Source organism: Diceros bicornis, chromosome 6 (assembly GCF_020826845.1).
Source record: "Diceros bicornis minor isolate mBicDic1 chromosome 6, mDicBic1.mat.cur, whole genome shotgun sequence".
NCBI classification, from domain to species: domain Eukaryota; kingdom Metazoa; phylum Chordata; class Mammalia; order Perissodactyla; family Rhinocerotidae; genus Diceros; species Diceros bicornis.
In genome coordinates, this window is record NC_080745.1 from 65,546,496 (window position 1) to 65,574,037 (window position 27,542).

General features: G+C 39.9%; 1 protein-coding gene and 1 non-coding gene across 5 annotated transcripts; both read right to left on the reverse strand.

The window, feature by feature from the left end:
- Positions 1-877: 877 nt before the first annotated feature.
- CWF19L1 (CWF19 like cell cycle control factor 1) lies at positions 878-26,479 on the reverse strand. Of its 4 annotated transcripts, none has more exons than XM_058543761.1 (14): positions 26,390-26,479; positions 23,519-23,603; positions 22,290-22,368; positions 21,656-21,757; positions 18,713-18,927; positions 16,627-16,745; positions 12,816-12,900; positions 11,130-11,270; positions 10,116-10,230; positions 9,264-9,343; positions 5,051-5,260; positions 4,225-4,344; positions 3,682-3,779; positions 878-1,331 (listed from the first exon to the last, which is right to left on the reverse strand). In XM_058543761.1, exons 1-14 carry the CDS (start codon positions 26,410-26,412, stop codon positions 1,187-1,189), a joined length of 1,617 nt encoding a protein of 538 aa, XP_058399744.1. In that variant the 5' UTR covers positions 26,413-26,479; the 3' UTR covers positions 878-1,186. The 4 variants fall into 4 exon arrangements, with proteins under 4 accessions (XP_058399744.1, XP_058399748.1, XP_058399747.1 ...); XM_058543765.1 differs by lacking the exon at positions 26,390-26,479 and adding an exon at positions 26,050-26,095; XM_058543764.1 differs by lacking the exon at positions 26,390-26,479 and adding an exon at positions 23,822-23,870.
- Positions 4,545-4,690, reverse strand: LOC131407771 (small nucleolar RNA SNORA12). The gene has a single exon (XR_009220636.1). It is a non-coding gene; the product is annotated as a small nucleolar RNA SNORA12 (small nucleolar RNA).
- Positions 26,480-27,542: the final 1,063 nt, after the last annotated feature.

Sequence of the window (27,542 nt, forward strand, 5' to 3'; positions counted from 1 at the left end):
TTGGGCTGATGCTGAAGTAGCTGTCCTTGCAGGAAGTGGGTTGTTTCCCCTAGTTCACTCTTTAGACATCCCCATACTCAAGGTCACTGTGTAGCTTTTTTTTTTAAAAATCCAGGGCCAGTTGACCTCAGGCTCAACGATCTTCAAGTTTGCCATTCTTGGTTTTTTCATGTGTAAAATGGAGGTAATACCTACCTCATAAACGTTTTGTGAGGATTAAGTGAAAAAGTGTCTGTGTCATAAGTGCCCATTATATAGCAGCAAATCTCTTTCTTTTGGCTTCTAAGATACGGCATTCTCCTGTGAGCTTTCTCTCCAGTCCTTCATGTACTTGATGGATCATTCTATTTCCAAGCACTGCTTAAATACTGATATTTCTCAGGTAGTCATCTTCAGCTTAGGACTGTATTCACCCTTGTTTTCATCCATTCTCATAATCTCACCTATGGCCTATACCCTGATGATCCCTAAAGCCCTATCACCAACCCAGATCTCCATGTGTTTAGAACTATCTAACAGCACACGAAAACTCAACATATCCAGAGCAGAACTCATCTTTTCTTAAATCTGCCCCTTCTCTTCTCAATTAAACTGCAAACTCTGGGACAACAGGGACCATGTTGGAACATGGCTATACTCCTAGAGCCTAGAAAAATGCCTGGCATATAGGAGAGTTAAGTATTTGCTGAAGGACTGAATGAGCTCTTTTATATAAATAAGATGAATGCTATAAGAGAAAAACGGCAAAGGCCTTGGGGTGCTCCAGCTGCACCTTGCTCAAGGAGAAGCCACCTGTGAGATCCTGGGATAACAGCTGGGCCTAAGGCCCCGCCCCTCCTTTTACACACACATACTATTTCATTTCAATGGTTACAGGTAACATGAACACAAGATACTTTCCCCACCCAGGGAAAAGCATTTGGATTTTATTTGATAGTTTAAATGTTTTTGAAAATGTTGATAAACACAAGCTGTACTTGGAGCTGGATGACAGACATAGGATTATCATCCTAGAATGTGATTTTTTCCAAAAAAATATTCAATCTGAGGCTTCTTGCTGCAGGCAGCTTCCATGGGAATGCACAAAAAAGAGGCAGGGAAACAGTCCCCATGGGAGACTGCAGTTTCTTAAAAAAACAGACTGCTACTGTTTCCTGTCAAGTTCATAAAGTGTTTTGCCCTTTGCTTAGTCATCCAGAGTGAAGTCAAAGGGCTCAAAGTCTTTCCGGAAGCAGCGAGCCAGGGTCTCCTCCTCTTCCTTGCTGATCTGACACTGCCTCCAGTCAGACTTGTCAGGAATATTAAGGATGGCTTCACTGGCCAAGACCTCCCTGCAGAAAGAACACAAAGAAGTCAAAATGGACAGTATCAGCCCAAAATCCCCTCCCACCCATTCCTCTCCTGCCATCACCCCAAGAAGGTATGCAAATTCCTCTGACTTTGCTCATACCATTCTCTTGCCCTGAGTGCCATCTCTGCCAAAATCATACCCATTTGACCAGCTCAGGTCCTATCTCTTTCCTAACCCCTCAAACCCAATTTTCTCGCTCTCTCTTGAACAACTCAGAACTTATTGGTACTCAGGGAAGTAACACGGCATAGTAGAGGCCAGAGGGCAGACCCTGGTGTCAGAAAGATCAGAGACCGAATTCCATCCCTAGCTCTGCCACGTGCTGTCTATGACTTGAACAGATTACTCCACCTCCAAATCTTGATTTCCTTACCTATGAAATGCAAAATAAGGTTTTGTGAGGTATACAGATAACACAATCAAAGCACCAAACTAGCTGTGATTACATCCTGCCTTAAAATGGAGCTTTGTCACCAACTAGACCATGGGTTTGCTGAGGTCATGGTACACAGTCAGGCGCCACTCTGACTTAAAATTCTTCTACCTCTCCTTCTAGGAGACTCAGGCCTACATAGGCATAACAACACAAGCTCAGTGTCAACAAAACAACTTATCTTGGCTCTCAGAACTAAAGAATAACTACATACAGACACAGAGACAGACACATACATGCAAGCTACCTTCTAATTGCCACTGCTTTATATTTTTATTTATTTGTACTTATTTTGATATATTAAAAATAACTCTATCTGCACATCTACATGGTTCATTTTCCACTTTGAAGCTACAATAAATGGAAAAGTTGAAAACAAAACACACGAGTCTTCTAAAAGTCACAGCACCTGAGCTCAAGTTCTAGCTCACTGGGCAAAACTTGAGCCTACTTCTTCATCCATAAAATGAAGATAGAACCCCCTTTCTTGTACAGTGGGGAAAAAATGTCTTTTCAAGTATTTCAAAAAATACTTTTTAAGTATTTTGTTAACTATAAAATACTGTATAACTATAAATTAGTATTTTAAAAAATACTCAATGTTGAGCACAAAATCATTCAGAGAATCTCTCTTTTGTGGGCTTATGTGCCAGTGTGTATCTGCGATCATGTGCCTACGTCATCACTGTCCACATCTGCACCTATTGCTGAGGCAACAACAAAAAGATAATGTCAGATTTTTGAAGCTCCTAATACACTTGTTCTCATTTATCAATTATCTTTTTGAAAATGTAGACAACTGGACTTATCCAATGGTGGCAATCTCTTGGGAGGCTTTCCAAATTAGTTGAAGAAGGGTTCAAGGTTGCTTCAAAGCTCAGTTCTAACTGGGGAAAAAAACAGCTGCAAATCACAGACACAGCATCATATAATCTGTTCTGCCCATTTTTAACTCTCCTCCACACTATTATCTCTTTTTGCTAGTAACTTCCTGTCTTCAGTCTTTGCCTAATTTATACCACTCTCTGTATGGTTTCGTAGTCATGTTCTGCCTGATATGAAGAGCAGAAATGAAGCCTTATCCAGACCTTTAGGATACTGCAGAATAACGAGGTTAAGACTTCACGTTTTGGGATCCAACAGGCCTGGGTTTGAACCTACTACTTTGTGACCATGGACAAACTACCTAACCCCTCTAGAGCCATGCTGTCCACTATAGGAGCCACTAGCCAGATATAGCTATTTAAATTTTAATCCTAATTAAAATTGAATTAAATTTAAAAATTCAGTTCCTTAGTCACATTAGCCACATTTCAAGTGCTCAGTAGCCACATGTGGCTAGTGATTACCAAATAGGACAGTGCAGATTTATAGAGCATGTCTATCATCGTGGAAAGTTCTGTTGGGCACTGCTCTAGAGCCTGATCCTCCACAATGGTAAATTGGGATGACAGTACCTACCTTAGAGTTCGGAATATTAAATGAGGCAACGCGCGTAAAGTTCTTGGCACAGTGCCTGGCATAGAGCATATGTTCAATTACTGGTAGCACTCTACTCCCTCAAGCTAGAATGTCCACACCCCAATGTTTACCCTCGAATCTATCTCTCAGGCTCAACTTCAACCCTTTCATGAAGCCTTTCACCAAGTAGAAATGAGCTCTCCCTTCTCTGAATTTCTAAAGTACATTGTTCCTCAAAACCTTGTTATGGTACTTTTCACAGTCTACATTTCATTATTGTCATGTATGTAAATATCTGCCTTGCCCTAAGAGTATCAGTTCCTTGGGGCAAGGACTGTTTCTTGTTTGGCTTTTTATTCAACTGTCCATGCAGCCCACTACTTTGTTCACAGTAGGTCTAGTGAAAACACATTTAAAATAAGAAATATATACAAACCTTCCAAACTGCAAAGGAAAATTCTTTTTAATTCTGTGGAAAAGCTTCTCTCCTGTGTCAAGTTCAACATAAAAATACGCTGCTCCTGGCTGTGCAATCTAAAGTAAACAGAATTGTATGAGGACATACAATAGTGCTTTAAAAATCTAAAATCCTAGATCATCTCTTAATTAATTTGGCAAAGGATTCGGTCTAGAAGCATAAGAAAAAGGATGTGAGCAGCTAGAGATCCCAAGCTACTTAGTGGAATTAAAGTTTAAAAAGCCAAACTGGCAGATACTACAAGTGGCACCTCCCAGTGGCACCTGTCTTTCTAAGTTCCTGCCTTAGAAAGTTTCTAATTTCTTTCTCTTCCTAGGAAAGCACTAAGGCATTATTGTAATGCCATCTTCATCTCAGTCTAATCAACACATCATGTTCTAGTTCCAAACAGTCACCTGCCTATTTAACATTTTTAGAATGCCTTGATAGTACCTCAGGCTCAACATGTCAGAAACCAGGTCTTTACTTCTCCCTGAACATCACCTTCCCCTCCTGTTTTACCTGCTTGATGTCAGAGTGCTCTGGGATTTCCAACAGCTCTATCTGTTGCTCCTGTGCCTGGGTAATGAAGGCGTCTTTAATGTCATCAGTAGTGCAGCAGCTGAGTGGCACAGGAATGACCTGGGAGTGGGGGTTGGGGGTAGGAAGATAGGAGAAATTCTTTGTGCAGGTCCCAGAGAGATCAGGCTTCCTGCACAGTTCCTGAGAAGTAGCAAATCCATCACAGGGGTGAAGAAACACCCCTCAGCAGAGATTCTCCTCAGGCCAGACAGGCCTATGTTGCCTGTCTGTAAGGACTTAAACTTACGAGATAGCCTGCCACATGTGAGAGCCAATCTCTGATGCGAGAAAGGTTAGAGAGAGATCTCTGTCATCAAGCCTTTGCCAGCTCCTATATAATGTATGTGGCAGAGTCAGGCCCATTTGAAAACTTAACAAATGCGCCAGAAAGAAAACCACCACAACTACAAACAAATCAACCATAAACAACCTCTGAATTTCTGAGCTGCTAGCCCCATGCAGGCTCTGGGACTATTTCCTACCTCTGAGCCTTCACTCACGCTGGGCCTCCACACAAAATACCCACTTTTCCAAACTCTACCGATCAAGGCCCAAATCCTTCTTGGAACCTTCCTCAACTATCCATTCCTTTTCTAAGTAAGGCACTTCCGGTCTGTGCTGTTCACTTGTACTGACCACGCACTTCCCTGTGAACTCTCTGGAGTTATTACCAGAGACTCTTTAACCTTTGAAATGAACATTATTTGAATATTAATATCCAGGTCCCCATAGGGCCTTTCTAAGTTCTTGGGCAGAGACCACCTACCTGTAGCTGGAGGTGATGGCTCTTATAATTTCTCTCAAATAGAACACACCGTTTCCCTCGACTCTTAAAGAACCGCCTCAGTGTAGCCTTATACTTCTCCACCTCTTCTACCACCTCTGCTGAAAGCTCCACCACTGACTGGTAGTGTCCAATGGGCAGGATGAGGACATGGTCATCAGATAAGCCTCCTTTGGCCAGGGCAAGGTAGCACTGAAGAGGAAGCACACAGAATTGAGACATCAATACTGCACTATGGTTTTTCAGGGAGAAAAGCCCATACAAAGAGTGAGCCTGAGGGGGTTAAAAAAGTGCTCAAGAGGCTATCAATAGAAATTCTCTGACTTTTAAAAATATGATTCTAGAGGTTATAACAACAATGTTCTCAAGTACCTGCTGAAGGACATTAGATGCAACAAATTTCTATGTAAGTATCAAATGAACTGGGAGCAAATGAGCAGCATATAAACAGTCTTTTGGCTTCACACACATCGGAACTAAAGGAGACTGGAATAACAATTGGTTTTCCCTCCCAGGCTCCAAACTTGAAAACAATTTTTCAGTTACTATCACCTTCAGCCACAGAAAGATACTACTCCTGATTTCAAAAATGACCACTTTCCCTACAGTAACATCCAATCCCACCCCTAAATACACCCCCTGGGTTCACAAAAAAAAGTTAAGGTGACCTGATTAGCATCCAATGTCCCTACAGCCCTAAGCGGCTGACTAACCTCTACAAAATGAAAGTAAACATAAAACCTAATGGGGTGGAAGGAAGGAGAAACCTCAAACTCAGATACATCCAAAGAGGTAGAAAACTATGGTTCCCAACAATGGAAGTCAGCAGCTAAATAGCAACTAAAAATATTGCCATCAAAACCAAAACATGCAAGACCGCTACACTCAAGATACTCTTTGAAGGGAAAACACTATGAGTGAGTAGAGAAAGGGCCAATGAATATCAAAAGCAGGCAAATGAAGGCACAAGAGCTTTAGAAAAAACACAACCCAAAGTATACGTTTAGTGTTGTGGGTTCAAAGTTAAGGCTGAAGGAAGGAGTCGTTTATTTCTCATCTACAATGAAAAAGTCCAACAGAATGACAGGATAGGTACTGGAAACAAACTAAAGGATGATCATCCTTGATTTACTTGGCATAGAGGACCGAGCACATCTACAAAGTTAATTTTCCAGGAGACTCAAGTTCATCAAAACCACATAAGCACTAAAACATTTTTTAAATTTTTACAATAACTTCCCCCCCCACACACAATAACCATTCTGGACCATATTTGTTTTAAAAAGTTACTCTAGAAACCTGAGTCTTCCAGCCTTTTCTTTATGGCAGAGAGTCACCACCACAAACATCAGTTTTTATACTGTGATGTGCACTGAGGCTACTGAAGGTTTCTAGTCTGGACTAAGTAGCACCCCCCCTCAATGCAGTACCTTCCAGTTCTTCATGGAAATGCCCAAATCCACTTGCCAAATCCTTTCAAACTCTCACCTTCTAATCTGTTCTATACTTGAATTATCTCTAACAATGTATAAAAAGGACTGGAATGAATGTTTCCCCTTAAGTAAAATGCATGGATTTGCAAGTTATTTTGGACTCTTAGCAGTCTTTCTCTCCTTTTACCAATTTGTGGCCATGGGCCATCAGCATAGTTCTATGTATATCCCTTGAGGAAGGCATGGCAAAGACAGAGAAAGCCAGGAAAAAAAAGTAATAAAAGGAGATCATGAGGAATGGTTGCAAGGAGGATTCCAAACCCTTTGCAAGACATCCAAAGGTCACCAGACGATCCCAAGAGATTTCTACCAGAAAAAGGACAGTGCAGGTAAGCACAGACTTGATTATTAGGCAGGCTCTAGGCTAAAATCCTCATGTGGCCTCCTACTTGGGGTTGGGCCATAAACAGGACCTGAGATGCTTTCTGCCCTTCTAGCTTCAGGCCTAGATGAGAAACAAACAGGCTTCCTTGATCATCCTCTAGGCCCATACCCTGAGCTACATACCCTGGGCAATAGAAGGGTAAATGGAAAGAAAAGGTCATTTCTCCCAGAGGCCTAGAGCAGCACTGAGCTAAGTCACCCATTCCAAATCTCTTCTCCCCTGCATGGCATTCTTGAACCTGTTGAAGCTTCCCGAACAGAAGGCAGTCCAAAGTCTGCCTTACGACACAAGTTGTATGGGAGAGAAGAATGGCATAAACTAACCCAAAGATGAAAACAAGGTCCAAGAGAGATAATCCCAAAAGGGCATTCCTATAAAAGCAAGAGCGTTTCAAGTTTGCTCTTCTTCCCACTGAAGAGTTGATCCACAGGCTCCATGGCTCAATTGTGTCACAGGCCTTGACCCCATTAGAGACAGGAGTGCTCCCTCTAGAGACATGAGTGTGCCAACAATCAAGACATAAAAATAAATGTAAAAGACGGGGACTCTTCAGTCTGAAACAACAAAGGCAGAAGAAGGATGTGACTTAAAATCTAAGATGAAACTGAGACTCTAGACAGTCTATAGGAGGCCACAGTAAAGGGCCCTCAGATTGTCAGAAGTTAAGGAAAAGGTCACCCTTAGAAACCAAAATTATAACAAATCAATGAAAATGGATGAAAGTTGCTGTCTGCAGAAGCACCACACGTTAAGAAATGGTTTATAAATATTTCCCTCAGGAGCCTTAGGAAACAGCTAATTCTAGTCACAGGTGACTAGGGTGAAACTATAACCCTGAAAATTAAGTTTTTTTTTTCATTCTAAGTGAATGACAAAGAAGGATAATGGTCTATATGGAGCCAAAAAAAAACTGAGGATCAAAGAGCAGTATTATTTAGTGCCTAATTGAGCCTTGCCCAAGGAAAAGCGTCTGGGGAAATCTGGAATAGGATGACTTTACTGTGAGACACACATAGTTCATAATGGTTTTCCAAAAGCTTGAATAAAATCACCCACAAGATCATCCAGTTCTCACAGTCTGATTCAGTGCTTACCAAGCAAACTTCTAATTATTATCCTGGCTTCCCAGATCCCCACACTAGGAATGTGGATATGGGTATTCCTGTCATTAGGAAGCTATATCCTCTACTATTAGGCAAAACTGAGAATTTATCACTTTAGTTTTTCATATAATTTGTGCAAATCAGTTCCCAGCATCACATAATTCTACATAAAAATTAATTAATAAGCTCAAGTTTCTGAATCTAAAGATATAAAAAAAGAATATCAACATTTTTAACCCAATATAGGTAAACAGGCAACAGAGGTCTCCCTTTTTAGGACAAAGAAAATCCGTTTTAAATAGTGAGTAATAAAAGCAACTCATCACCTCCAAGTAGTATGGAGTAAAAATAGAGAGTTCAAGAAGCATATAAAAGCATCACCATAGGAGATCCATACCTATTTGACAAAGAGGGAGGGAAGGGGGGAGCAATCTTATGAAACTGGCTCTACGAAACCACAGGAGAATTGCTACAAGCAAAAAGACAGACATTAACAAATGTTGGTGAAGATGTGGAAAAACAGAAACCCTCGTATATTACTGGTGGGAATATAATATGGTACAGCCATTTTGGAAAACAGTTTAGCAGTTTCTTAAAAAGTTAAACATAAATTTACCAGCAATTCCATTCCTAGGTATCTATCCAAAAGAAATGAAAACATATGTCCACACAAAAACTTGCAAGCAAATGTTCACAGCAGCATTATTCCTAATAGCCATAAAGTGGAAACAACCCAAATTCCATCAACTGATGAATGTACAGACAAAATGTGGCATATCCATACAATGGAATACTATCTGACAATAAAAAGGAATGGAATACTGATACATGCTACAACACAGATGAGCCTCAAGAATATTAAGCGAAGTAAAAGAAGCCAGACACAAAACACCACATATTATATGATTCCATTTATATGAAATGTCCAGAAAAGGCAAAACTATGGAGACAGAAAGTAGCCTAGTGGTTGCCTGGGGCTGAAGGTGGGAACACGGATTAACCGTAACTGGGCATGAGGGATCTTACTGGAGTGACGGACATGTTCTAAACCTGTATTATGTGATGGTTGTATAACTCAGTAAGATTACTAAAAATCACTGAATTGTACACTTTAAGTGGGTAAATTTTATGATATGTAAATTATGACTCAATAAAGTTAATAGAAAACAAACAGATATCTCCTTCTCTGTAAAAGGTTCATGGAAATAACTCACATGTGTGCCAATGTTGACCACCAAATGCTTTTCCACTTCAGGGCTGGCAAGGCAAAACCAGCAGGGTCCTGGAGGCTGAGCTTCACATGGAAGAAAGCAGATGTTACTATGGTCCAAGCACTCTAGCATATAATCACCCAACAGAACTCAGCCTTGTCTGATATTTATATCCTGCAAAGACTGGTATACAGCACTGCCACAATGGGCTAGGCCTGTTGTGCTCCCACTGTGACCCCCCCTCACCACCCCCAAATCACCATTATCAATGAAACTAAACCCTCTATTCGAAAAGTTCTGAATTTGTAACCAATCCACAGGTAGCTGATCCACAAGTAGATAACCACACATTGACTAAAGTAGCATGTAACTGGCAACAGGCTGCAACAAAAGAACGCTGAACCAGGTGTCAGGAGCCCTAATTCTAGTCCCAGCTATGCCACTAGCTAGCCACATGACCCTGGGTAAGAAGTTTACCCTCCCAAGGTCAGCTTCCTCATCTTTGAAACAAAGAGATGGAGAAGAGGATCTCAATGAAATAGCCCTAAAGTCCTTTCCACCAGTTTGATTTTTCTATTATTTTATGAACCCTCATTGGTTTTGTAGGCTCTTTACCTCATATGTTTTGCAGATATGAAGGAAAGGAGCTTTTTCCATAGTTCTTACAGGAATAGCCTCAGACAGCCTCAAAGTCAGGCCATCTTTGTATTATCGTATTTTTATTATTGGTCCTAATGACTCATTGTACAATTTCCCTCTGTCAGAAGAGGCTGTCTTAGCAATGCCACTTCCCAAACAAGACCTGAAGTAACAGTTATTACTCACACAGGAGACCTCTGGAACCAAGGTACTTACGAGGTTTGCGAGGCTGCTTTGGGAGAGGAGAAGACTTGCTATCTCTGCCTGTAGATGAACGCTTCCTTCCTTGCTTTTCATTTAAATCAAAGAAAAACTGACAGGCTGCTTCTTCCTGGAATGGCCAAAGGTAGAAGAGTAAATGTAATTAAACTAACCTTTAGACAAGTAGCCCACCATTCACATACAAGGGAACACTCCTGCCAGGTCATATCTATCTTTCCTCCCAGCCCTTTCTGCCTATTCTAGAGAAGAAAAATATCTTCCCAGTCCTGAAGCCAAGACTCAGTCTTACTTCTCAACACTTATCCAAGCTACCAAATTCATCTCTTTGGAAAAGCAAGCTAAAATGAAAGTTATAGAGCAATTCTTGCCTAAAACAGAACAACATGAACTCACTCAAATTCCTTTTCCTTTCTCTCTCAATAGGGCCATAGCACAGTCCTACAGTTTCACAGGTCAAACAAGTCTAACTGAGCTTTAATTAAAAAGATGAGAAGGTTGCTCATAAAGAAAAACAAGTCTGAGAAAGCAGACCATGCATACTAGTAAGAGAACCTGATAGTCCTTGCTTTAGTGAAGGAAAAATTAACTTCAGAAAAGTCTGCTATTAAGAAATTTCTTCAGAATAAGTCTTATTCACCTACTAGCACTCATTATAAAATCACAAACTACATTGCCACCAAGTAGTTGGATCCTTGCCTGAAAAGCTAAGAATAGATAATCAACTTTAGATGACTTAACATATGATACGATAACCCCAACACATGAATCAAGTTTAGACAAAGCAAAACATAACATATGAAACTATTAACCCCAAACTACAATAAAAAACACAGAGCTTACTTGAAATCTACTAAGGCTTTCTAAAAATAAACATCACCATGATTTCCCAAGGAAAAAAAAAGATTTAGATTCTAAGGATTAAACTTGTCTTATGAACTAAACTATAACCAGGAAAAGTATACCTGGGCAATCTTGCCCAGAAAATGCCACCTCTCAATCAGAACATACCTCAGGGGCAGGAATTTGCTTTCCTACGGATGCTTCCTTCCCAGATTTTCTGTAAGGGTTTTCAGTGACATCTGGAGGCTGTTTTACCAGTTCTGCTGCATCCATTAGTTTCATAGGAACAATACTGAATGCATAAAGATACTTTGGAAAAAAACAACATAATAACATTAGGGGAAATACCATTTATCCAAATGTACTCAACCTATTTTCTGCAATGATTTCACAGAAAGTTTCAGAAACTGAGCCAAATTAAAAGAGCAGCAACTGGCCTGTCTGTGCTCAGAGAACACACAGTAAATCAAAAGCCAATTCAGTGATCTCTGCGGTGGCTAACCAAGGGCTGATGAAGTAACAAGCAACAGATCAAAGCCCCAGTCCCCCCAAAAAATCAGCCCTTACACAAAACAACCACTGGATGGTGAACATGAGGTAATCTACACAGAAATCGAAATATAATGATGTACACTTGAAATTTAAAAAAAAACATAACAACCATCAATACAAGGCCCAGAGAGACTTGCTCCTTAACCGTTGAACACAAACTGCTTCTGTCTCTGAGTCCTTTATCTTTGTGTACTCTGTCAAAAGAATCACGGCACTGCCATTCTTTTTTTCCTAATGAAAACTAAATTGGACAACTTAGTGTTACTCTCTGATATTATACAATTTCTGCTGTACATGCTGATAAATTTTCTTAGGGACTAGTAGCAAAGAAGTAAATATTCATAAAGTATCTAGAAGCTCAGACTAATGGCACAGATATTGAAAACATCAGATGAGATGTGAATAGATGCTTAACCTCACTACTGATTAGGGAAATGCAACTAATTAACAATGACACACCATCTTTCATCTATCAGATTGGCAAAAACTTGAATAAAAATTTGACACTACCTACTTGAGAATGTGGATAGAAAAAAAAAAAAACCTCATACACCCACACTGCTGGTGGGGGTATAAATTGGAACAAAACTTTGAGATGAATTTTGCCAAATTTAATAATGTGCATACTCTTTGAAGTATGAGTTGCTTAGGGCTGAGGCTAACAATGTACACTGTTTATGGCATGTTAAAGTAGAATAATCTTCAGATTATTTATCTGCCTGTTTTCCCACTTGATTGTTCAGACTTTAGCTGTCTCAATCCACCATATCCTGCTTTTGGCCCTAGCGAATAAGGAATGCTCTCAGGGAAGTGAGAAAAATAATGCACTTTTCTAATATATACTCTTTCATTCAGCTGCACTGTTTTCCAGTACAAAGACAGATTCCAGCTATCGCTAAGATTTCCCAAAGCCAAGGAGGGCTTAGGTAAATCCTTGGGAGGATTTCATTATTTCTGCTAAATGAAGTTATTAAAAGAAGCAAAGCAAGAATACCTTCTGACAGCAACCTCATGCGTACCCACAGAGACAACCACACAGATGTGGGAAGAAAGGAATATCCTTCATTTGAAATTTTGCCTTTGTTCCACTGGGCCTATTTTCCCAAACCCTTCTCTAAAACCTCCTACAAAGGACCCAAGGAAACCTGACCTTTCGTTACCATACCTTTACAAAAAAGTCACTGAGATGCCGGGACCTTGCAATTGGGTAAAAGAGAAGATCTGAACGCTAAAGTGAGCAAGACAAACATTTATCAGGCAGATAACAAATATTAACCTACCACCAAATACTCAAATCTTTACCTTTTTCTTTTCTGGATTTCCAACATTTGCCAGAGCTATGAACCTGGTGGCATGCTGTGCATTTTCCTGCAGAACGATGTGGTTTCTATAACATATTTGAGAGATAATGGGTTACCAACAAAGTCTACTTCTGATGTACAATTATGAAATACGTAGACTCTATGAGACCACAAAAAGAGCACAGATCCTGAGTCCATCACCACAAGTAACAATCTCAGATGTTACCTGTCCATCTAGCAGGATAATCATCCCTACCTCACATGGCTGTTGTTAGGAAAAAACGAGATCACATATCTGAAAAGCACAAAAACTTCAACTTTCGGTTTTAAAAGAGTTGTATGATTGGCAAAATGTTGATAATTGCTGAAGCTAGGTGATGGGTACAGGAGTGTTCGTTATACTATCCTCTCTTGTGTAATAAAAATCTAAATAATGAAAACAAAAAAGAAATTCGTTTTAAGTGGAAAAACAAATGATTTCATTTTTCTAAGAAAAATGTAAAAATATATGAATGTCTATAGTTCATATAAAAAAATATGGGAACTACATATACCAAAATACTCTTTTGAGCTCTTCTGTGTTTTACAAGTATTTTACATTGAGCAACTATTATTTGTAATTAAAAAAAAAAGTTATGGCATTATACATATTTTTCATTTTTAGTGACTTGACCAGATACAGAAACCAATCCTTAGAGTTCTTTACTATCCTTATGCTACAAAAATTTCCTGAATCTGCCACAAAATATAATTTTATTTTTATAAAATCTAGTATACCATTTTATATAAACAAATACACAAATACATATTTTACATTCATATTGAGGAAATAAACCAAAATATAGTCTGTCTGCTACAACCTGATTTTTTTTTTTTTTTTTTTTGGTGAGGAAGATTAGCCCTAAGCTAACATGGGTTGCCAAGCTTCTTCCTTTTGCTGAGCAAGACCAGCCCCAGGCTAACACCCATACCCATCCTCCTCTACTCTATATGTGGGATGCCTGCCACAGCACGGCTTGATAAGTGCTGTGTAGGTCCGCACCTGGGATCCAAACCTGCGAACCCCAGGCCACTGAAGCAGAGAGAGCAAACTTCATTACACCACGGGGCCAGCCCCTACAACCTGACTTTTTAAAGAGAGTAAGTACATTCATAGTTGGTAAATGGGACTGACATCAGTATAAGGTGAAAGTCGTGCCATTTCACATGCAACTTTCTCCAACTTTTAAAATGAATGAAACAAGTTTACTCATAATTAAAAGGAAGCTTTAACAATATATGAAGACATTAAGGAAAAACAGTTGAATAGCCTGTAGAAATGTCTCTCTTTAATGCTAGTGACCAGTGCGGTGGCCTCAAGAATTGCTAACACTTTCCACTCTTAAGCTATTCAGGTGTGGTAGGCAAAATAATGCCCCCCCCCCCAAAGACATCCATGTCCTAATCTCCATAACCTGTGAATGTTAGCTACAGCAAAGGGGAATTAAGGTGACAGGTTACTCAACTGACCTTAAGATAGGGAGATGCTCTTGGATTACCTAGGTAGACTCAACATAATCACAAGAGTCCTTAAAAGTGGAGAAGGGAAGGAGAAGAGAGTCAGAGGGAAACGTGACAATGGAATAAGGTCACTGTGGTGAAAAGGATTCAACTCGAGTTGCTGGCTTTAAGATGGAGCAAGCGGGGCCATGAACCAAGGGAGCCAAACAGGTGGCCTCTAGAAGCTGAAAAAGGCAAGAAAACAGATTCTCCCGTAGAGCCTCCAGAAACAAACAGAATCTGACCTATACTTTCATTTTAGCTCAGTGAGATCTGTGTCAAAATTCTAACTTACAAAACTGTAAGATAACAAATTTGTATTGTTTTAACCTACAAAGTTTGTGGTAATTTGTTACAGTAGCAATAGAACAGTAATACCACAGGGAAACCGCATGTATAGATAAAGACACTGTGAAGATGTTTCCCACATTCATTTTAAAATAAAAATGACTGGTGAAGAATGCTACCCCTGAATGGTGTTTTTAACTATGATAAATTACTCCCCAAAAGAGAAAGCATAAGACTCACAGTGTAGGGATGCAAAGCATAGACTGACTGTAAATCTAGGTGCATACATTAGTAGAGATTTAATTATGCTAGTATTTTTATTATGACAGAGTTTTTGTTACAGCTCTAGTTAAAAAGTTGCACAGGGTTTTTTGTTTTTTAAAAGCTCTATTAAGATCTAATTCAAATACCAAACAATTCACCTACTTAAAGCATACAATTCAATAGTTGTATATTCATAGAGTTGTGCAACCACCACCACAATCTAATTTTATAACAACTTCATCACCTGAAAAAGAAATCCTATACCTATTAGCAGTCATTCCCCATTTCCTTCCAACTAACCCCTGGCAACCACTAATCTACTTTCTATCTCTATGGATTTGCCTATTCTGAACATTTCATATAAATGGAATCATACAGTATATAATCTTTTGTGTCTGGCTTCTTTCATTCAGCATAATGTTTTCAAGGTTCACCCATGTTGTAGCATGTATCAGTACTTCATTCCTTTGTCTTGCTGAATAACGTTGCATAGCATGGATATACCATTTTATTTATCTATTCATCAGGTGATGGACATTTGAGTTGTTTCCACTTTTTGGCTATTATGAATAATGCTGTTATGACCATTTGTGTACAAGTTTTGTTTGGAGCTATTTTCATTTCACTTGGAACAGGAGTGGCATTGCTGAGTCAAATGGTAACTCTACGTTTAACCTTTTGAGGAACTGCCAGTTTTGCAAAGTGGCTGTACCATTTTACACTCCCACCAGCAACGTATGAGGGTTCCAATTCCTTCACATTCTCGCCAACACCTGTTATAATTTCTTTTTGATTACAGCTATCCTAATGGGTATGAAGTGGTATCTCATTGTGGTTTTGATTTGAATTACCCTAATGGCTAATAATGATCATGTTAATGAGCTTCTTTTCATGTACCTATTGGCTACTGATATACGTTCTTCAGAGAAATATGTATTCAGATCCTTAAAAGTTAAACAGGTTTTGAGCGGCTTGTTTCTATAACCTCTGTTTTTTAGCGCATGGTTTTAAGAGAACAACAGGTATTTCTGGAATGTGTATATGGAGATACAACAGAAAAATCTGTATTACTTATGGTTGTATCTTAGGCCATGGGATTATGAGGGAAGGGCAAGTTGTTTTCTTTTTGCTCACCTATATTTTTTGAACTTTCAACAACACATATATTACTTCTGTGTAAAAAAAAAAAAGTTTTTATATATTATTTTAGGGATTATCCATGCCTTTTATCAGTGAAGATAATTCAGAGTTAACTCTACCACTTACGAAACACTGGTTTTCTCTTTTTCTCTGTAATACATCCTTTAAAAATTCTACTTCTAAACTCAAAAAAAAAAAAAAAACAAAAAAAATTGATACAAGTTCTTAATTCCCAAACTGAAATACTTCTGAAGTGATTATACTGAGTTTTCAAGACTATACACAGAGTATTGTTTGACTTGATCAAAACAGGACTTACTGTGCTACCTTAAGTTATGATGATTAAAAAGTACTGTCACCTCAGACCCTCAACCGTTAAGGGGCTCTATATAGTCCAATCCCTTGTATTCCAAATTACGAAACAAATTCAGAGAAGTTGAATGATTTGAGAGTCACTAATTTCAGTGCCTGAGTAACTAAAAGGAACCAAGATATTATACCGCTAAAATGAACATGAGAAGTTTACACAGAAGATGCAAGGTAAAGTCTTCAAAACGCCAAAAGGACAAAATGCTACTCACCGATATGGAAGCCTCTCATAATAGGTCTTTTCCAAAGCAGCAAAATGGTATCTTGGTTTCAAGCCTGTGGCAAGACTGGAGATCAAAGCAGAGCCACATTTTTTGCTATCCACTTCTCCCTAGTAAACAGAAACTCAGTCATCATAACAGATCTAAGAGTTACTAAGAAATGCAAAGAAATAACAAGACACTTTGAATTGATCTTTGTCCCTAAAACGTGGATACAAACGTGGGTAGTAGCATTTAGCAGAGTGAATTCCATACTTAAGGCAATCAGAGAAATCTCAAACACATAAGGAGAACTGGGGTATTATGAATGCAGAAATAGGAACAGTTGCTGGAAGCCAGAGGTTAAAAGGTAAGGTAAGTCTTCCCCACTAATACCAAAAACAGGGTTTATTAAAATCTTTTTTGGAAAGTAAGCTCTCTCTCTGGAGCCCACAAACTGTGCTTCTATAATTTGCTCTGTTGTCCGCCTACAGTTCTGACAATGCAGACAAAGTCCATGTGGAAAGCAAAAAAAAAAGCTAACTTTCAGGGCCTCTGGGCTCCAAAGCATATTTGCTATGGAATACTCAAGGACTTCCTCACATAAGCATGCAATCCTTTATTTTGCTTCAGTAAAGGAAGGCGTGGTTTGTGGAAGGGCATAACCACACGCTTGTCACAAAGTCTGTAACATAAAGTTTGTCAAAAGTTAGGCCTGTTCCCAGAACATCCCCAGCTTCCATTAACAACAAATTGTGTGACCTCTCAGCCATAACATTACTTATGTACTCTATTCTAAGAGAACGTATTAGCTGGAAATAAAGAAATTACCAAAGTTAATTTCCCACTAAGTAAAGCAAGAACTTCCTTTTGTCTTATGCTTGTCTCCTTCAGGTTTCTGCTCAAGGGCAGGGAATTGGCCTTGAGGTCAGTTGTAGTATTTTAGGGACTGGTGAACTATATGTTTTCTCTCCTACAAATATTTTGTATAGTTATTTATAAACTTTAATCAAAATCCTTTTTTAGCCCCCCCCAAAATGAAGAGGCCTAATTCTTCTCATCCTTCCTTACAGAGCATCACATGTGTCTCTCCCTTCCATCATCACCTTAAAAGTCCTCTGGATCTTCCCTTGCTTTGCTCTATCTTCTCTACGCTGTAACCAGCATTGCCCCTTTTGCTCTAGATGAAGAACCATGGGTTTGTGGAAGGAGAAGAGAGCACTGTCCCTCTTCCTTTCAACATCCTCCCTGACAATGTGTGGTATCTTCTTGGCCCTTTTGGTCATAGACACATTGTGCTGAAGTTGACAGAGAGTGGTCTACAAGGCCCTTCTGGATCATTGCTGATACTTCTACAACTATTCATTGATATTTGTCCCTAAACACATTCTTACATTTCCCTTCACTGAAGCTTAGCTGATGCGTTCTGCCCTCACATGCAACCTTTCAAGATCTTCACTAGGCTTATTTCCACCAATGTAGTATTTCACAACCCACAATAGCTGTCACTCATCAACCGGGTGTACATCTTCTAGATTGCTTATAAAAATATTCAGATCAAAGGCAATGGTGAGCTCCAATGCACTCCAACTAAACTTTTCATATTAGAGAAGTACCAAGTTTTCAACATCTCATTTCCCATCTTTACATCTTTAGATCTCTAGATCACTATCTTTGATCCCATAACGATTCCATAAAAAAAATATTCTGATCCAAAAAGCTATAATCTGGAATGGAAGGGGCAAAATATAATTGCAGCACTGCTGCTAGCTATAAATCTTTCCACTGAAAATTAGTGAACAGTCAAAACATATTAAAAGGAAGCTTGACAGAGGGCACTTGAAGCAGAGAATATAATTTAAAGAACCATTCATTTATAATTAAGATTTTAGCAATCTCATCTGTGAATTGTGCTCTCTTAAAATCAACTTTTGCTTTGGTCAGTTGATATGACTTTAAGTATTCTGGAAAAAATTCACAAAAGACTTCTACTGCAAGGTACTAAGAACTAAAATGCTCAATATAAAGAGCAAAGAAAGCCCAAATTAAGCCAGTATAATTTGCTTTTAGAAATTCCAACTGAACAAGCACTACTCACAGAAGAATTCCCAAAGTTCCCCACATACTTGGGCCATGGGGATGTGAGCAAGATATCAACACCTTTAAACTGGGATGTTGAACACAGCATTGTTCTCAGGGAAGACACATCCTTGGGACTAAAACTGTAACCTGGGACCGGCTCATTTAAGGACTCTGTCCCACTGAGGTACACAATCTGCAGCCCCGAACTTCCAGTGAAGATACCTTTACGACCTGGGTTCAAAGAAAAATGGATAAGTTGTAGTTAAAACTGCAAAATGAAATGTCATCATGGTGATGAATCTCTCTCCCCGTGCCACAACTCTCCTACCTCCTTGCCATTCTACATGCCTGAATGAGTGAAAACTCTCCTAGAGCCCCACTTCTGGCTGCTAGGTCTCAGTGGTGGATGGCTACAACAGTATTCCTGTGCAGTAAGAGCAGCCCACATGTGGAGGCTGCTGGAGCCCACGGGCGAGTCTGTTTACCCCAGGTGCCATACAAATGAAAAAAATTGGGAAGCCCTGATTAAGAAAAGGGCTTTCTGCCTTCTAGAGGAGACTCTACATGGACTCAAAGAAATCAAGACACCTGAACACAGGAAGAGGCAATGAGAAAAAAAAATAGTTGTAGTTCTGAGGAAGCTATAGTCTAGAAAAGATGTACACTTCAGGCAGGTAGCAGCTTCCAAAAAAAAGGAAAACAACTGGAAAGAGCAACTGCTTGGGAAAAATTAAGAGACTCCACCCTCTTCTCAATTTATTCCTGGCTTGTGCCCTTTATTCTGTTCCTTCTGGTTGTCTCCAACACCTTGCTCCATCAATTTTCACCTCCTTGGGGCCGGCCCCGTGGCTTAGCGGTTAAGTGTGTGCACTCCGCTACTGGCGACCCGGATTTGGATCCCTGGCGCGCACCGACGCACCGCTTGTCAGGCCATGCTGAGGCGGCGTCCCACAAACACAACTAGAAGGATGTGCAACTATGACATACAACTATCTCCTGGGGCTTTGGGGAGAAAAAGGGAAAAGAAAAAAAAGATTTTTTCACCTCCTTTTCATCTACTGAGTCTCTTCTTCTCAAATGACTCTTTCCACATACTAATTAATAAATAAACACACATAGTAACTAATAAACAAACACACATATTAACTAATAAAGGAACACATACTAACAAAGAAAAATAAAGTAATAAAGGAATATACATACTAATAAAGAAGAATGCATATACTAATAAAAAACTAATAAAGGAACATTTACTGCAAAGGAAATGTAGAAGCTTTCTAGACAAATAACAAGCCAAGAGAATATGTGAAGAGCAGTAGAGTCACACACATACTAACTAACACAGAAACATCCTCTTCAGTTTTGAACTTCTCAAAAGAGCAGTCCATGCTGTGTTTTCACTCTTAATTAGTTCCTTAACCCACTGCAACCTAGTTTCCCTCTCCACTATTCTCTTAAAGGTCACTAATCACCCGATAATTGCCCAAGGTCTCTTCTCCTGAAACTATGCTCTCTTCACTTAGGTTCTATGAATTTGACAATATCTTTACATCTCCAAACACTCCTCTAATCACTTTCACCTCTCTCTGCCAACCCTCTAGATGAAGATATACGCCCCCACCCCAGGGTACTATCATCTGTCTGCTGCCCTTCTCATACTTCTGCCCTTGATCCTCAGCTTTATTTTTCATCTTTATGGAACCAACTCCCCAAAACCCACACTCTTCAACACTGACCTCCTTTATATACTCTAGATAGTTATATACTCTAGAAAGAACTATCACTTCCGTCTATATGTAGGATTTTCTGCCAGCACTTCAAGCTCACTATCACATGTTCACTATCAAGTTCCTTGTTTGCTCTTCCTACTGGATCTCAAAAAATCTCTTTCATAGAAATAACCCCAATACCTTGGCTGCTCTTTCCACTCCTGGCACTAAATTCATATGGTAAAATGGCTGTCAAATATCTACAGCAGTGGTCTTAATCCAAGTCTAATAACTACAATGAGAACTGCCACAAGTCAGGCCCATGTTAAGATCTATAAGAAGAGGATTTCAAAATCTATATCTCGCAACTGTGGTTAAAAACAAAAAACAAAAATCCATCCCTCAGTTTTTTGCCTAAAGGAGTCCCACATGACTGAAGCAAGATGAGATGAGATTGCTTACATGAGGACCACAGCCAGATGTAGAGAATAAAGGCCAAGATGGACTAAGGTAGGGAGGGCATTTACAGCAAAGGAAATGCAGAAGCTTTCTAGACAAATGAAAGAACAAGAGAGGAAATGTGAGAGCAGAAGAGCCATTTTAGAAAAAAATGAGTTGAATATCCAAGAAGCAGCAGACTGACAGCAGGGGGTGCAGGGGCAACAAAAGCAAGATTTGATACTGGCTTTTAAAACGGCCAGACAGTGAAAGAACCACTAAAAGAGATTCAGGGCATTGTGGAGGAAACAACTTTAACCCAGAATTGACAAGTGGACCTGGAACCAGAAAAAGGACAAAGGGAATGAAAAATTCAAGTATCAGTACTAAAAACAAGTTTCCAAAACCTTAGCGAAACCTAGAGCTATAGCTAGTTAGGAGTCTAACTAATAAGTAAGCTGTATACATCCAGCAATGCTATATGGTGAAACCACATACATGGAATTTTTTCTTTAACATAATTTATACTTTAAGTATTCCATACACTGTAGTCAAGTAATTTACTCCTCTAGTTGGCTAAAAGAGTATATACTGGGTTGTGGAAATACAAGTAGATTGGGGAGGAGGTGGACACAACAAAGGAAAAAATACCATCATCTTAAGGGTATAGACATAGATTTTAGAAAAGAACCCCCTGACCCCCATTCTCTCAGGCAGTAATGGCAGAAGAATCCAGCCACAAACATCCTGGGAGACTAATTCCTGAGGACACTTTATTATGAGCATTACAAACACAAAAAATATCAACTTACCCAGATAAGTAATGTTTTCCGCTAATTCACACCCATCAGCATCTTGGAAATACTCTACTGTTTCCTGGTTATTGGCACCCAGGACATATGTCTGAATAGGAACTAGTGAGAGAAACAGACATGACACTGTATAGTTACCAGATCTGCTTTGGAACTTGAAAAATGCTTCCCCATAAGAAAAATACTCACAGCAAAAGTAAAGAGTCTGCAATTCTATATGTGGACATGCTCACCACTTAGGATATACCACACCCAACCTTGTGGCCTAACTATTAAATGGTATCACTAGGCTGAAGAAGCGACATCTTAAAGAGGATGTTCAATGTATAATTAGGAAAACACAGACCCTAAAGAGCTTATTAAAAAACACCGAAACTGGAAAAAGGAAACAACACATATGGTTGCATTTATTCACTTCCTGCCTACTTAGAAGAGAATTATTTTTCTGGAACTAAATCCAACCAAATTCAGAATGTGAACATTTAGATGCATAGGCATTCTTTCCAGCTTAATATAGAGCCAAAAGAGAAATTCTTAAGTAATTAACATGGGTAAAAAACAACCCAGCAAACTCTGTGTAGCCTTGAAACTTTGTTAGAAGTCATTATTTGTTAAATAAAAATAATATCTGTACCTTTCTTGATGCCAGTTTTATACTCCTCCCATTCAGCATCTGGAGTGGAGCCAAAGAAATTTCCTACACACAACAGCAGCTAAAATGAGTTTTTTAAACAGATATGAGTTTTGTTTTTATATCAAACAGTGCATAATTGATAGTAACATTATTCAGTTAATTATCCTACTTAACCGTCTCAAACCAGGTTTTTTCCTTAATCAATTTGCAGAATTTCAATACATAATTCTTTAACAGCAATTGTAGTGGTTACTCTGATTCTATAATTACTAAATTTTGGCTCACTGGCTGTCAAACTCAAGTTGGGGATAGGGAAGAGGAGGTCAGGGAAAGATGGAGAAATGGACCTTGGAGAGCACTTCTGTGAAATACAAAACTTTAAATATTAGATACCCTGAGAGATACAGCGCATAAAAGACACATTTCCTGCCTGTTGTCTTTACTCAACCTTTCACCCAGTGAACAAATTATCCCCATACCTAGAATACCCTTCTGTACTCTAGGAGTTCACAGTCTAGGTGGCAACCACACATAACTTGTTTTTTTTTTGTGAGGGAGATCAGCCCTGAGCTAACATCCATGCCAATCCTCCTCTTTTTGCTGAGGAAGACCAGCCCTGAGCTAACATCTATTGCCAACCTTCCTCCTTTTTTTTTCCCCTTTTTCTCCCCAAAGCCCCAGTAGATAGTTGTATGTCATAGTTGCACATCCTTCTAGTTGCTGTATGTGGGACGCCGCCTCAGCACGGTCAGACAAGCGGTGCGTCGGTGCGCGCCCAGGATCCGAACCCAGACCACCAGTAGCAGAGCGCATGCACTTAACTGCTAAGCCACGGAGCTGGCCCCCACACATAACATTTATATAGGGCTCTTTAGTTGAAGCATTTGCACATATGTTATCTGACTTAATCAATACCATACGCCCATGAAACAGATCTGCAGTTTCCAAATCCTGTGGTCAGAATCACTTACGGAGGTTTTGCTAGTCTGTTTTCAGTTTTGTGTACAGCAATAAAGAAAATTCAAATTCAACAACTATAAAAAGGTAAACACGTCTCCCTTCCCTCACCACTCCGCAGCTCCTAAGTTCCTAGGCTCACAAAAGGAACTCAATCTAACAAAAAAGGAGAGTATGTGTTCAATCAAGAAATGAATAAAGGAGCCCAAACTTTATTTCAGTATGTTTGACTATAACAGTAAAATTAAATTTAGTAAAAACAAACATCTTACATCAAAGTTTCCACTTTTCTTCTGAATTGCTCGAACTCGATTGAATAAAACATCAAACTTTCCTTCAACATCTCCACAAGCCAAGCTGTAGGCAAGAAATAAGCATTAAGGCAATTTAGGAAACACGAACCGGCCTGCCGGGTTTGGTACATACTAGTCTTCCTGAATGAGGTAGCTGTGTGGCCAGTCTTTCTGAGGTTACCTGAGAGGTTCAGTGCATGTGAACTATGGCTGACCACCAGGTATCTCCACCTGAAGGTCTTACCAACACCGTCAACTCACCATATCTAAAATTCAACTTACCATTTCCTCCAAAATTGAACCAACTTCTTTTCCTCACTTTCCAAGTTTTGTGGATGGGTCTATCACCAACTTGGTCACCAAGAGTCAAAACTCCCCCATCCAGTCACCAAGTCCCATCAATCCAAACATCTTATCCATCCATTCCATCCTTTTTACTTCTACTGTCATTCTCTTAGTATAGGGCTTCAATCATCCATTCAACAAACATGTACTGGACACCTACAATATGCTAGGTGCAACATGCTGAGTCCCGTGCTAAGAACATGTTAGGAGCACGAAGAAGACAAAGACTCAGTTTAAGCCTTGAAGAGTTTACAATCAGGGAAAGAACAATCAACCTGTTAGTTATAAATTCATATGAAAAGGACTAAATAAGAGGTACGTATAAAGTGTCATGGGGCAGAGAGATGGAAAGTGGCAAGAGCTGAGGTTCGTAAGGCAGACCGGCCTCAAATTGTGAAGTAATTTGTTCTAGCCTCTCACTGCTGAATTTTTATAATTTTGACTTATATGGTTTTTCCACTTTTCACATCATTTTCTGAATGTCTTTTAACCTATCTGGAAATATTACAGGTCTTATATTTTTGTCAGTATGTCTCTCTGGAGTGCTGTTATTGTCCATACCACTGAACGTTCTTAAGCAGGGTAGTGACATGATCATATCTGTTTTAGAAAGATCATTTTAGTAACAGAGTGAAAGACGGTCTGGATGAATAAGTGACTATAAGCAAAAATATCAGCAAAGAAGGGCAATGTCAAATGAAGATGGTGAGGAAAGAAACAGATGAGAAATTTAGAATTCTGAACACTTGAACACAAATTGGAGTGGGGAAGTAGAAGGGGAAATGAGGGAGAAGGAGGAATGAAGGATAGCTGCAAGGCTGAGCAACTGAGGGTCCCAGGGAGACAGAATCAGAGACAAATATAAGGAATCTGGTGTTGGATACAAAGTAGAGAATATGCTTACAGTTCCTCTAATGCCTTCTCTTCTTCCTATCCATCCTACATAAAGCCAACAGTTTAATGTTCTTTCCTCAAAAACATTAAGAGAACCCCACTAGTGGCAGAACCAAGCCTTCCACAAGTCCCTGATCTCTCTTCCCAGTGCTTTCTCCAAGTTTCCCTAACAGAAACCTTCCCTACTGTCAGTAGGATCACTCTCTGCCTCTGCCATTCCCTGGGTAGTTACTTCTAACAATCCCACCCTACCCATCCTGAGTCTAAATTTTTCCCATCCTTAAAGGCCTAGCACATCTCTAAAGCTTTCCTGACTGGCTCTGAAAGTCACTCTCTTTTCAAAACTTCAGAAACCCATATAGCATTTCAGAGCAAGCGCTGTAATAAACTATCAAGCATTTTTATTTATCTTCTGAGCACTACCTCTTCTAGAAAGCTCTCGAGTCCTATCAGTCACCAATCCCTGGTGCTCCCACAGGATCCTGCTCTTCCTCAATCATAGCAGCTATCACATGGAATTTTAATTGTTTCTGGGCGTGCCATCGTCCAGTTTGTACTTCATAGGGCACCTCAAAATTCATCATCTCCTCATCTAGGCCGTTTTCAAGTGTTTCCTATTTCACTGAAGAAAGATACAAATCTAGGACCCTGACAGTGCCGGATTCCTTCTCACTCACAATCAAATCACCTCCAAGCACCTATTGATTTCATCTCCTTAATAAACCTTGAATCCCTGCTCTTTTCTTCTGCTGTCACTTTACCTAATCCCAGCTGTCCTCTACTTTGGCTCTAATTTGTTCTCCACATTGTAGCCCAAGTCACCTTCCAAAATGAAAATTTGATCATGCCAAGCCTTTCTTAAACATTTCAGTGACTTTTTTAGAATAAAAACAAAAACATTAATCAAGGCTCAATCCTCACTCCGCTGATTCCTCACATTAAGCCAAACACCCCTACTGTACACCGTCCCAGAACCACAAACCTTTTCTTACTGACATTCATCACTACTATGATTTTACATTTACTGGGATTCTTTGATTAATATCTGTTCCTCTAGACTATAAGCTCCATTAAGGCAGCAACTCCATCTGTGCAACGCCTTGCACAGTGCATGACACACCGCAACTGTTCAATAAATATCTGGTGAACGAAATGAATGGAAGTCCTCTATTCACCACCCCAGCGCCCCCTCCTCCCAAGAACGTGAGCCAGCGCAGGAGCCCTATCCATCCTGTCCACCAGTGACCAGGGCCAATCAATGGGCCCCATACCTGGAAATGTTCGTTAGTAAATAAATGGGGTGCGGGGAGAAATGAAGGGGAAATTACGCGTCAGAGGCCCGGCCAGCCTAAGATGGAGGAGGCCTGACGCTGTGAGCTTCCGCCTCTCCCAGCGAGTGTCGCCAAGAGACTCCGCGCTCAGAAGCGAAAACAGCTGGGAAAAGCGGCCGGCTCCGGCTAGGCAAAGACGTGATCCGAGTTCACCAGCCGCTGCCCCAGCTCCGACCCCCGCCTTTTCCTCTTCCATTCTAGTCAGGAGAAACACCCCCGCCAGTGCACGCGCGCAGAGAGAGAGAGAGACAGAGAGACTTCCCCTTCAAGGCTCACTCACAGGCGCAGCGGTTTCTGCGCCATCACTCTCAACAGCCTGGGTTGTGAGGACCACCAAATACTAGGATTCCCACCCGCGCTCCTAGGTAAACTGCGGCCGCGCTACAATAAGACGTCAGCGCACGCCAGCCAATAAGAGTTCAGTTATCTACGGAGAGCGCCGAGGGACAGAAACCTCTCTCAGGTTGCTTCGCCTCAAGAAGGAATCAAGGAATGAGAGCAGTGGAGGGAAGAGGGGGAAATAACAAAAGGATTCCAATTATGATTTTTTATTTCGGAGCAATAGAAGAGCTGCTAGAAAGTTCCCGGTACAATGTTGGGCCCTAACCTAACTATATCACTCTAGTGGGCAAGGCAGACTCCTCCACACATGCTTTTTCTAAGTTTTGAACCTATCAAAAAATTAAAAGAATAGTTGCTATCACCTGATTCAATGAGTTCCAACATGCTGCCAGATTTACTCGTGCGCTCCTTCTCTCTCCTTCAAGGTGCACAAGCGCTTTTATTCTCACTGAATCATTTAAAAGTAAATCGCAGACTTCAGGAATACCTCAGCATGCATTTCCTAAGACTAAGGACATCCCCCTGTATAAGCAAAGTACCACTAACAAACCTAAGAAAATTAACATTAACTCAGTAATATCACCTAATACACATCCATATTTAAAGTTCTCCTTTTGTCCCCCAAAATTTATCTTATACTTGGGGTTTGTTTTCATTCAGGATCCAATCAAGTTTCACCCTGGCATTCTGTTCAGTCTCTAGTTTGTTTTGATCTGCAATAGTCCACCTCATTTTTGGTTTTGTTTTTCATGATATTGACTTTTTTGGAGCGTTCAGGCCAATTGGTAGGAGACAACAGTGTATAACGAAATGGAAACAAAGGAGAGAGTTCCTGACAACTGAGGGGGAGGGAAGACTCACTAAGGGCAGTCAAGTAATTAAAAATTAACTAAAATATAAATAATTTTAAGGAAGAACCACAAAGCTCTGGGTTTTTTCACAACTTCTGCAATGCTTTTTGGGGAAATATTAAGTTCTTTGCCTCAATGATGCCCCTGCTTTGCTGGCACACTAAGAACAGGTGTTTTCTACTTTTTGGGTAATACGGCACAGCCCAGGAGTGAAGATCAAGACTAAATCTTGAAGGAGAG

Bases quoted from the DNA above. Each gene is read 5' to 3' on its own strand.
- CWF19L1 (XM_058543761.1), bottom strand. From the start codon at position 26,412: ATGGCGCAGAAACCGCTGCGCCT. The intron at 21,758-22,289 runs GTACAGATATTA...TTCTCTCACTAG, and splicing joins TAAAACTGGCATCAAGAAAG to TTCCTATTCAGACATATGTC. The intron at 12,901-16,626 runs GTGAGTAGCATT...AATATGTTATAG, and splicing joins TATGAGAGGCTTCCATATCG to AAACCACATCGTTCTGCAGG.